Here is a 12,459-nt window from a genome sequence, read left to right as displayed (position 1 = left end):
TAGTTTATAAAAGTCACAGCAGGTAGTTTAACAAACGCGTATCATCGCGTTATGTTACTCCAACGCTCTGGCTGTGGAATGAAATCCCTGTCGAGGATTTCTTAAGTTAGTCAGTTATGGTGCAAGATACTTAAAAAGAAGAGGGCATGTGCAAGTTCTTGAAAGGTCGGAAACGCGCCTGCGATATCCCTGAAGCTACACGCGTCCATAGGCTATGTTAGTTTCTGCCTCATGAAGATGGTTGATAATAACTATCCTATGTCCTTTCACGCGCTTCAAACTACATATATCCGTACCAAATTTCATCTAAATCGATTAAGCGGTTTAAGCGTGAAGAGATAACAGACAGACAGGCAGACAAACAGACAGACAAACAGACAGACAGAGTTGCTTTCGCATTTTTATTATAATATAGTATATATAGGATTAGGGGAGATATAGTTAGACACATGACGTTCAGGCATGCTTGAAATGCTTGTTTTTACTGCCAAAATGAAAAATATCATGTTTATCCTCGCTTTAACGGTTATTATCTACCTTTTTACACTCTTTCTTACAAGAAAATTAACGCAAATGTTCGTTGTTTAAAATTACGAATCAAGCTGTAACTTTAAATAATAAAAGCACCCCTTGTTTGTATTTGCCAAATGAAACTTTTTACAATTTTAAGCAGACATTTAGCCCGCCAATACAAAGAAGTCAGGTGTTTTTAGGCCGTTTGCATAATAAAGAATAAACGGTTTTTATGCTAATTGCTGTTTTGGACGTTATGAAGGGATAAAAAAGGAATTTATTGTTCGGGCGGGTGTTAAAGCGGAGGCTGAAAGTACCTTTGTTTATCTCTTTTTTCTTGGTTAGGGTCATTAACATTACGCATTCATGGTATAGGGATCTTAATGTCTTTAAGCATAATATACAAATTTATGAATTTTCAATATTATAGCTTCCGGGGGGCGGAATTTCATGAACGATTATATCCCATTTCATTATTTGTTCAAATTACTTTACGCAGGTAGTAATCCTAGCGCAGCTACAACCCAAAATCAACCTTCAAGCATTCCGATAATGTATGTATTATACAAGTTGACGCACCTCGAACGAAAGGAATGGAGTTCAACGGTCAATAGAGTAAAGAGTTATTCATTGTAGAAGGGATGCAAAGTCTAGGAATAAAGTGGCGTCTAATTTAATCATGCGGTAACACTGGTTTTCAACATACCAGTGAAGAAAGGTTTATAATGTATAACTTTAAGCTTAATAAAGAATTCGAATAAACATACTAGAAGTCGAAACTAGCAAGCGAGTTTTTTTCTTCCGATCTACCCTTTATTCGAACAGACTATATTATAAGTATATAGAGAACAGACTATATGTTATAAACTGACACAGATTTCATATAGGTACTAAAGAAAAAAGTTCACTTTCTTTAGTATATTTATGACATCTATTTCAATTTTATAGTTTATTTTTATAGTTACTTGTCTTGTTTTTAAATTTAAATGACTTGTATTGTGTCATTTAGATATGGTGCAGTGCAAAATCATTCCACGTGCAATAAAACAGGTTGGCGGCAATGGCAGCATACGGATCATTTAAATTAAAATAATTGCGTGAAATATAAAGTTCATCTGTTAAATACCTACGATATAATTATGTTGTTAACTTATGCCGCTTCCATGCAATCTAAGCTACGCTGTCATTTTAAAACAAGCTGAAATAACGTTTCTTCGAAGAAAAACATTTATCTACATACACCTAATATTTGACGTTACGATATTTGACGACCAGTCTGGCCTAGTGGGTAGTGACCCTGCCTATGAAGCTGATGGTCCCGGGTTCAAATCCTGGTAAGAGCATAATATTTGTGTGATGAACACGGATATTTGTTTCTGAGTCATGGGTGTTTTCTATGTATTTAAGTATTTATAATTATATATTATATATATCGTTGTCTAGGTACCTACAACACAAGCCTTATTGAGCTTACTGTGGGACTTAGTCAATTTGTGTAATAATGTCCTATAATCTTTATTTAATATTTATTTAAAGTCCAAATCAGGCCGTATGTCTGCCGCAATGCCGAATGCCGGATGAGATTGTGAGTTACAATGAACACGGAACAGATCCGGCTCCTGAAGCCCCACAAGTCGAGCCGAGGAGTCGGCATGGCAGACCTCGTCGGCGATGTCGGGATAACTTAGACTTTTTTTTGAGAGACTGGCCAAAATTTGCACCAAATCGAAGAGTGGAAAAAGAAAGGGTCGCTCTTTGTCTTTACCCAGCAGTGACACACAGTGGGCTCTTAATAAATTGATTATTACATATTGAATTAGTTTCAGATTATTTTAAGACTATTTTACCTAAAATCGTGTAAAAAAAATATTTATCATCATTTAATTTCGTAGAATACCTTGATTTAAAAAATCAAAAAATGTAACAGAGAAGTATTTAGTCTTCTCGAAATCGTGTAGTAACCATTAACTTATAGGTATTTTATGGTTTGTCGAAAATAATTTTACTCGTTATGCTTCTGAATTTAAAGAATTTATTGTGTTTAGTTATTTAAAATAATTCATATAGTTACAATGCAATTCATCTAAATATAACAAATAAATACAATCATTTGAACCGTCCTATTTAAATAATCCTGAATTTATCACAAATATATCATAATCATATTGTGTTTATTTTCATTTCTTTAACTAGTTTTTACATTGTTCTTCCTAGCTATTGGAAATCATTATTAAAGAACCCTCTATCTCATCTCATCTCATCTCATCTCATCTGTTCTTATATTTTACTGATAAAATATCTAACGAATAATGATATGATATATATGAATCTGTTAGGTGTGGAGTGATTTTTATATTTTATGATTAAACCTGATCTTAAAAGATGTTTTTTCTATAGTTCGAACAGGTTCTATGTGAACTGCTGAGCATGTCACGGATCTTTCAAAATTGTCTAAATAAGTTATTAAAATATCCGTGGCGAGCGACCAGCGGCGATATGGTGGCACGAGCAGCGTTGCGTCGAGCATCCAAGGTATTTGAGCAGCGTGCTATGAGGCCACTCGCATATGTTTGCATGTTTTTCAAACGCCCCACTCGTTGCCGCCACTGGAGCGTCCACTCAGTTTGCACCCTTAGTCGACGCTCAAAGTCCTAAAGGAACCTGATATACCCATGTAGTCGTCCATGGAGCCATCTTTTGGCTTTTTGGACAGGTCAACCGTCGCTTTTTGGGTCTCCTTCATGTATTCTATATGCTCCTTGGAACCGAGCTCCTTCAAGAAATTTTCTGGAATTGAAAATGATTGCATGTAATTGATTGAAAAGTACTGACTAAAGTGGCTGTTATAACTAGAATTTGACTTGACTGACATATAAACCAAAACACGATTTTTTTTACAAAAATTTTCGTGATAATTTTTAGGTGTCTAAAGGACTTTGATAGAATTGTAAAGACAGGAAACATAAGAATGTATTATACAATATAGGTAATGTTAACGGCTTAAAAATAATAAATAATATGTATATCACGATAACTATGAAATATTATGTCTGTGTAACAATAATTACCTATGTAGTTGGACCCCGCCCCGCTGCTGGCTGCACCCTAGGTTAGGTTTTTTATAATATGATTATATGTTTTTCTTTTGTTTTTGTACGTGTTTTTAAATTAGCTTTTGTATTCATATTATATTATAACTGACCTAACTTAAGAAGAGATATAAATAAATAGACTACCTGTGTAATAATATGGCTCTTTTTGTATGAGCCGAGTAAATATAAATAGCATTATTTGTACTTACTCAGCTCAGGAAGCTGAACTTTGATACTTATATTAAAATTAACATTTTTGCATATGAAACAATAGTAGAAATAAATACAATATATTTACGGATATTTCCAAACCATTTAACGTTGATATTTTACATGAAAGGCCAAGAAGATCAAATATAATAGGCACTACTAAATAACATCCTTAGTTGTAAAAATATAAAATGGTTTGCTGACGTTACTAGTTCGACCTTTGACTATATTCTATGCGGGTGCCACAGACGTCATTTTAAATGGGTTTTTCACAGATTCCATCATAAAAATGCGATAAATGAAAATAAAACTCTATTTAAATTACTAAACCTGCATATAAATGCTAGGTCTTTTCTTTTTTTGTTGGAATTAGTTTTATGGAAATATAATACTTAGTCGTCTGGGTGGATGACAACAGCAACATAATTTCTTAGAAAATACATGTCTATTTAAATATTGACAACATTATTTAAACATAATTGTAATAAGTCAATTTTAGGTCATTTATCGACTACCATATATATATATATATATATATAAACCGTGTATTATTACTTGAGTAATCCAACAGATTTTATTAACCACGTATTCCTAAGGTTAGGAGCAAAAAAAAATGAATGACTTTTGGTCAAAATAGAAATTGTTTGTGTGTGTGTGTTTTTGTTCCGTGTTCCGGCCCCGAGCTAGTGTCATCCAGAAGTGCCCCGCGATCTTCCGAATGTCGTCCACCCAACAAGCCCGCGGAAGCCAAAGTCTAGGTCCTACCGCGAAAAGTGAAGTAGGCCGACAGACGTCTTTGATCCGAAAGCGGCCACCAATCCATCCACCTGCTATCAGTCTGGCTGGCAACATGTCAAGTCTGATTCCATTTAAGCTTAGTAATGACGTCACCCATAACTCGCACCTCGATGAGACACACAAAATTACATATTCTGAAGGAACCTAGCCATATTTTAACAAAAATCAAACGTTTACGTTACACTTACCCATCATTACATCAAAAGGCTCGCCATCACCACCGTATTCTGCCGGCAAGATCTTTTTAGGAATGAAGTCATATAGTGTTTCCAAGCTCCGATGAACGTGCACCCTGTCTGCGAGTTTCTTGCTCACCACTTGCTTTGCGAGCGACACTAGTGCATCTGATACCTTCGATTTCGTTATTAGATGAACACCCTGAATTCGCATCCCAAATCCTCCCTGAAAATATTATCAATAAAACATTTTTGTGGGGCCCTAACGTGATTGAAAGAAAACAGAACAATACACGACAGTATAATGTCAAAACGATCAAACGCCCAGACTAGTATGGACTGTTCTTTGATAGGTTTCTTACCGTGACAAAGTCATGGTAAAGTCACATTGATCGTCCGATCGATCGATCGTTGATATTTTTATAAACGGGTTTCAATTGAAACCCGTTTAGCAAACATTAATTAATGTTTGCTAGTCCATTTGATCATAAATTGATAGTTATTATCTGATAATAGTGTTGGTAAAAACTCGAGTTTTTTCAGTCTCAGTTTTTTACTTTCACTAGGGTTCAGTACTCCTAGTGTAAATTAATTCAATAGCGTAACGTGACGTGCGCGTTTGCGTTAAGTTTCATTTTGTATGAGATTTAGAGTTTCCAACACGTCACGCTTAGCGCGCTGTTTCTAAATTCGCTATCGCGTACGTCGCGTCACGCTATCGAATAAATTTACATTAGGGGTTCAGAACCACTAGTGTACATTTATTCGATACTTGTACTGGTGATATTGAAGCATTTTTGTGGCTGGCGCTATTATTTTAAATAACTGTGTAACCATTGTTATTTTTTAACGGATATCTGAATTAATCATGCACCTTACACCGAGCGTGGGGGGCAAAATGCCATCGTGGCAAGATTGCATTGATCAACATATTTACATAATACTTACCATGTACAAATGTACCATCTGCTGAAGTTGGGAAGGGCTTAGAATTGCGAGCAAATCTAACAGGTTAACATCTCGGTAATCTAACATAATAACAAATCCATTTGGATAATCGTACTTTTTCATGTACTCGCATAGCTGAAAATAAATTTCAAATATTAATAATAATAAGAAAACTATTGTCTGTACCAGTAAACTAATTTGTCGGTAATGATTTCGAACCTTTGCGCCTACGATTTTCAAATTTGCCGTCTTTTCTTTCTGACAAAAATCACTTTCCAGACTATAATATCACAAATTGAAAATTCATAGTGTTGTGTTCCTGCCGGTGAGTAAGATTGCCAGAGCTCAATGAGGGGGGGACGGGTTTAGGGTCGGCAACGTGCATGTAACTCTTCTGAAGTTGGAGGCGTACATAGGCTACGGAGACTGCTTACCATCAGGCGGACCGTATGCTTGTTTGCCACCCACGTAGTATTAAAAAAAAAACTTGGTATAATGATGTTGGTACTTTGGTGGGTAGCTTGGATATTGTGAATTATTAAAAAAAATGTAAATTTATATATTATTTCATCACAAATAAAATTAAATAATACACGATCAAGCGCAATCTTTTAAAAAAAAAGGTTGTAATTTTAATTTTTTTTTTAAATATTATAGGACATTATTACACAAATTGACTAAGTCCCACAGTAAGCTCAATAAGGCTTGTGTTGAGGGTACTTAGACAACGATATATATAATATATAAATATTTATAAATAATTAAATACATAGAAAACACCCATGACTCAGGAACAAATATCCATGCTCATCACACGAATACATGCCCTTACCAGGATTTGAACCCGGGACCATCAGCTTCGTAGGCAGGGTCACTACCCACTAGGCCAGACCGGTCGTTAGTCCTTACCCTCGGTCATATGCGACGATTCGCACTTTGCCGATTTTTAATTATAACCGAGCCTTATATAAAGTCAAATATAACAAAGGCAACAAACAAATACCCTTGTAGTAAAATTCCCAAATACTTACAATAATTGAGTACTTGATGTATTCCTTGATAAGTTCGGCACCCAATGGTACATTGCTGTTTATTTTAAATAAGTTTACTCTGGCATACTCGGGTGTCACGCCCGGCAGTGCTATGCTATTACTGAAACATGTTAATGTTTTTATTGTACCTTTTGATTATTTTTAATAAAGTACTTATATAAGGTCACAGGAGACTTGTTGTGAGGAGACAACCATTTAAAATGAAATATTTATTTTATGACATGCATGACACTTTTATATTTAAGTTGTTCAAGTCCATCACCTGGGCAAGTCTCCCGGACTCCCTCTGCAATATGTACGTAACTATAGAAAAATCGGCCAAGTGCGAGTCGGACTCGTACAGGAAGGGTCGTCCTATTAAAATCTATAAAAACGGTCACCCATAGATTTTAATGCCCGCCCGACGTTGCTTAACTTCGGTAATTGGATAAAAACCTTGAGATTGAAAAGAAATATTTATTTTATTCTGTTTTTAGTATTTGTTGTTATAGCGGCAACAGAAATCGGTATAATCTGTAGAAATTTCAACTGGCTAACTATCACGGTTCATGAGATACAGCCTGGTGACAGACGGATGGTCGGACGGACGGGCGGACGGACGGACGGACGGACAGCGGAGTCTCAGTAATAGGATCCCGTTTGACCCTTTGGATACGGAACCCTAAAAAAGAATCTATATACAAAAATTTATTTAAAATCATAGAAAAACAGAGTAAGTAATTTATTTAATTATTTCTTATTTGCATATTCGCTGTACATATATTATATTGGCATGAAATGACCTATACAAAAAAAATTGTAGCGTTTTTCTTATAAATCTGATTATGACAGATCTAAATGATTGCAATGAAATGAAAATAATAACGTAATAATGATTTAGAAATGCAATTAAAATACAATTAAGTACCTATATTAATGTTAAATCAATACCAACTCACAATCAGAATAATACAGTTTCATATTATAGAGACCTTTGCGTGGCATTCCACACACATGAGGTTAACGAAATAAAGTCTGTTTTTAAAGTAATATGATTTTCTACTCACAATACTTTAAAATATTCTCTGAAGGAATTGATGTCAACTGCGGTGAAGTACTGAGGCCAAATCGTTCTAAACGTACATAACTTATCGAAGCATGATTTGGCGCGCTCCACCGACCCTTTGTTGAGAATTAAAAGCCTTTCCAAGTATTCGTCAGCTGCAAAAAAAAAAAAACATTTCAAATATACTTGAAGTTATATATTTGCTCTCGGAATGCGTTATTTGGTAATTTAAACCTGCTTATGGAAACCATTAACCTTTTAAAGGCTTTATGTCATTAACACAAATATCACTCAAACACCAAGATCCCGGGCGTAAGGGAGCTAATGTAAACCTTACTTGAAAGTGTGAAGCTTACTTTGACAGCGTCCGCCAAAACACCTATAATTTGTCCTTGGCGCTGTGGGCACGATTAGTATCGACGACTTTAGGTGTTCTTGGTGTACAAAAGTTTAAATATAATATGGCATCTAAACCAAGGAGTTAGGGGATATCTGGCGTCCTACACATAGCTACCTACACCTACTATCAATTAAGGGCTTGCGCGTTTCAGGGTTAGCCAAGTATAGTTTAAGCCTGTATAAACGACTAACTCCGAGTTATTTGGCTAACCCTCGAACAGACAATAGTATCCTTGATTGTGTCAATTTGACAGGGTAAATATTTGAGTTGGCTATTTTTAAAATCCAGTCCGTAATAGGTTAAATTGTCAAGTCGCTTTTTTTTGACAAAAACAGTAAATTCCACTTAATAATATCACATATATTACGATACATTTTTTAGTATTTTATTTTATCACAATGTGATAAAACAAAAGCAATCAAGTGAATAATTATATAGGCAGAACGTAACGAGTGTAATACAGAATAAAATGTTTCCCTAAACATACCTCTCTGAAAACAAAAATGGTAATAGAATGTTCACCTCGCCACATGAAAACGCTTAACTATTTCAGCTACAAAAAGACGCTAAGTATACCATTTTATACTGGACCCTGAAACCTTACAGAAAACCACAGCCAAATAACACAAGACACTACTCATAGTGTTGTGAATAAGGTTGCCAGAGCTCAACGGGGGGGTTTTAGGGTCGGCAACGGGCATGGAACTCCTCTGGAGTTGCAGGCGGACATAGGCTAGGATACTGCTTACCATCAGGCGGGCCGTATGCTTATTTGCCACCAATGTAGTATTAAAAAAAAACTTTTTTTCACGATTAAAGCACATTCCCGCTTTAAGTGAATTTTTGGCATAGCCTAATATCCGAATATCCAATAGCCTTCCGAATCTTCTGAAGCGATTCTAACTGTATTAAAACGTTTAGGTACACCTTATCATTATCGCCTATATCTTTTAAAAATATATATTTTTTAATCTTTTTCACTTTCATTTGTTATTTTGAATATCGAGTAATCTGACTATTCACATCGTTAATTTAACACAAATGACTTAAATAGCCAATTATTTTATTAAATTAAAATAGGGAACAAGAAATGAGTACTTACGATAATCCTTCATGTTGAAATAGTCCTGCTTTTCCAACCAATCTTTCAGTAACTGTATGGCTTCCTTTATCCTTTCAGGTTTCTCCAAATTAAACAATTTTCTCACTTCATATAATTGATCGGGCTTCACTTTAAAAAAGCCAAGTACCGGTAACTTCTCAATAACGGTTACGCTCATGTTGAAAAATATTCAAAATATTATTTATTTCAGAATATTTGTCTATTTAATTCAAGAACCAATCGCCGACTGACTAGTGAAGGCCACGTTTTGAAGTATTTAACAAATTAACACTTAAGGACAAGTTCATTTAAACCAGTCTTGTAAATAGTGTTGTTAGAAGACTAGCCTTGATGACTTGAACTCTAAGACTCGAGCATTGAAGGTTTGAGCTCTAATAAGGGTTCAGGACATTAACGTCTCGAGCTCTTTGTTAGCTCTTATGAGCAAGTCCATAAGACTCAAGCTTTAAGAACTCGGGTCTTCAAAGCTCATCCCAGCTCAGGGATAGAGCAGAATAAGAGTTTTTTTTTCACCTCAGCAGCTTTTAGCTTAAAAACAGTAATCAAAATTGCAACATAACACTGGAACTCTGAGAATCCGTGACATTAAAATCGCGGGACTTTGGAACTCCATGATACTGAGATTCCAGGCCTCCGATAATATTAGGATTTTAGGATCTTGGACTCTATAGTTCTGTGATCCGGGATTACGGGATTCTCGGACTCTTATTTTGGAACTTTTTATTTTGAGGCTGTAATACTCGTAATCTCGAGGCTTTTAGATTCACAGGTTGCGTGTGTTTTGTAGTTTACTTGAAGCACAAATTGTGTCTTGTAGTTTACTTGAAGCACAAATTCACAACACTATTTGTGGATGTTATCTTTTTAGAACTGTCTCAGTTAAATACTGATAATAATGCCTATGTCGACTTCATACTAACAACAACTCTTATAACTGGCCTGGGGGCCCACTGTGGGCTGAAATTCGGCTCTCATTGACATAGAAGCCAAAGTTGTTAGTTTTTATGTTTTTTTGATTGAAATAGGTTCTGCCCAGCATTGTTATGGTAACCTATGAATTTTAGACGATTTGGAATGAAAAATGTCGAATAAACTCTTGCATATTCGAGCTATGGAGAAGCAGATAACTAAATTTCGTATTTTGCGTTTCCCGGTGGGCCCTTTGTAATCAAACCACCTTGTACATTAATGTCATATTTTATTATCTGTCAAAACTTGTCAAAAAACAGTTTAAGGCACAGTATATATAAGTTACTTTATGGTTTACGAAAGATGCTAGTGCTGTACTCTGGTGGCAGAACATTGCAGTAATACTCCCTATTGGCAGGGATCGGAAACCGGTATTTTTTGTATGGGAACGAAAACGGTATTTTTTCGTTCTTTGTTAATTACTTCATTTCTAATTAGGCAATCTAATAATACGAAGTCGTTATCTGAAAACACAACTGAGTCCTACATTTAGAGTATAAAATAAACCGAAATATTTGGTTATTTCGATGTTTTTGCAAAAAAAACCGGTTCCGATCCTGTGCCTATTGGCGTTTTCTATCAACGATTATCATTTTGGCTATACCCCAGTTCACTAGGCTGGTGGATCTTATGTCTTTACAATTATGTGTACGAATTGTCAGTTAAAAGTGTGGACATGTTTTACGTAAAACCTTATTTACCTAAAGAGATTTCCCAGTGCCTTATTGATACCTCAGATGACGAGGGCTGGCTTACCTCGGCCAGAAAATAAGCCTGGATATGCAAAGAGGTAACACTGCCAGCTTTCTGGGCACCGTAACGATTGAAGGCGATCTGGGGAGTATTTTTATTTATTTATAAGGATAGTTTTAATTTTACCGATGTTGTTATTTCTTTCTCTACGTAAAAAGTGGGGAAAGCTGGGACGATCACTGCGACTTAAAATGAAACCATTTAGGCTACCGCTAAAAACGAATATTGAAATTTCGCTATCTGCCGCTCTATCGCTTTTGCATATTCGAGTGATAGAGAGGCAGATACGGAAATGTCGGTTTTGCTTTTTTGCGGCACCTAGCATGAGCTGTGAGGTGTCATAGGTTTTGCAGTAAACATTGAATGTTTTTCAGATAAATATAGTTTTAACGGAATAAGATAATAATATTTACCTAGAATTATATAGATGTGCCATACGCGTGCGCCTGTAAGGGACAGAACATTCGCAATGCGACACACATGAATCAAAGCTCTTATTTTTTTCTGTTACTAAATGTTAAAACCGTGAGGCAAATGCGTCAAAATCTTTTCATTGTCTATTTTGAACTCCTCACGATTATATTTCGTATTTCATCAAATAAATAAATAAAATACAAGTGCTAGTGCATTTCTTTTTTACTGTAGATTACATTCGCCATGAATTAAAAAAAAAAATCTCATATAAAAAGCTACACGCCGTCACAATTTTGGAGACAAAAAGCAAGACATCGAAAAAATGTTTGACCCAATTAACAATTCTGGTAGGGAAAAGCGGCGAAAGATAGGGTATCTCAAGTTTGGTGCCCATAAATTTGAGCCAATACCTACGGCATCCAAACTTGGTACGAGTAATTAACGGATGCCCTGAAATCCCGACTTAAGATTTGCCAGTAAGGACAGTATAATACTTGCGGCCCGATTCGAAGAATGATTAAGACATCTATCCACGATATTTCTAACGTCAAAGTGACATTGGTTGCCCAAATCGAGCTGATTCTGTCAATTATACGACATACAAACGATATCTAAATGAGAACTTATCTAAACCAGAACTTATCGTTTTCATATTACATTCTTCAAATCGGGCCGTTGGAGTCAGTAGAACCGATCAGATTAGGAACACCAACCTGAGCTCCATATTGGTATGTAATTCTCCGTTACGGTTTAATTTGTAATGGTTAATTTTCAATATGGTCAATTCTAATTAACGTTCGGCCAACACTATATATGCCAGGCTCAAGTGGGATGTGAAATGTTGGCTATAAAATAAGTATTTAGCAAAAATTCATTTTTTACAAGCTTTACCGCTGACTGTACTTTTCTTCCCACGGACTATTAATATTCATCGAGACAATTCTAACAAACCCAAACACAATTATT

At 35.5% G+C, this 12,459-nt stretch overlaps 1 protein-coding gene across 1 annotated transcript; it reads right to left on the bottom strand.

Moving 5' to 3' along the window:
• Positions 1-1,453: 1,453 nt before the first annotated feature.
• On the bottom strand, positions 1,454-9,942 carry LOC133529405 (alpha-tocopherol transfer protein-like). Its single transcript, XM_061867113.1, has 6 exons — positions 9,337-9,942; positions 7,836-7,989; positions 6,769-6,889; positions 5,738-5,872; positions 4,802-5,015; positions 1,454-3,300 (listed from the first exon to the last, which is right to left on the bottom strand). The coding sequence occupies exons 1-6, from the start codon at positions 9,512-9,514 to the stop codon at positions 3,146-3,148; spliced, it is 957 nt and encodes a 318-aa protein (XP_061723097.1). The 5' UTR covers positions 9,515-9,942; the 3' UTR covers positions 1,454-3,145.
• Between the last annotated feature and the right edge of the window lie 2,517 nt (positions 9,943-12,459).

The sequence above is a fragment of the Cydia pomonella genome, chromosome 20 (assembly GCF_033807575.1).
Source record: "Cydia pomonella isolate Wapato2018A chromosome 20, ilCydPomo1, whole genome shotgun sequence".
Taxonomy (NCBI): Eukaryota; Metazoa; Arthropoda; class Insecta; order Lepidoptera; family Tortricidae; genus Cydia; species Cydia pomonella.
This window is presented reverse-complemented; position numbering and strand designations above follow the sequence as displayed.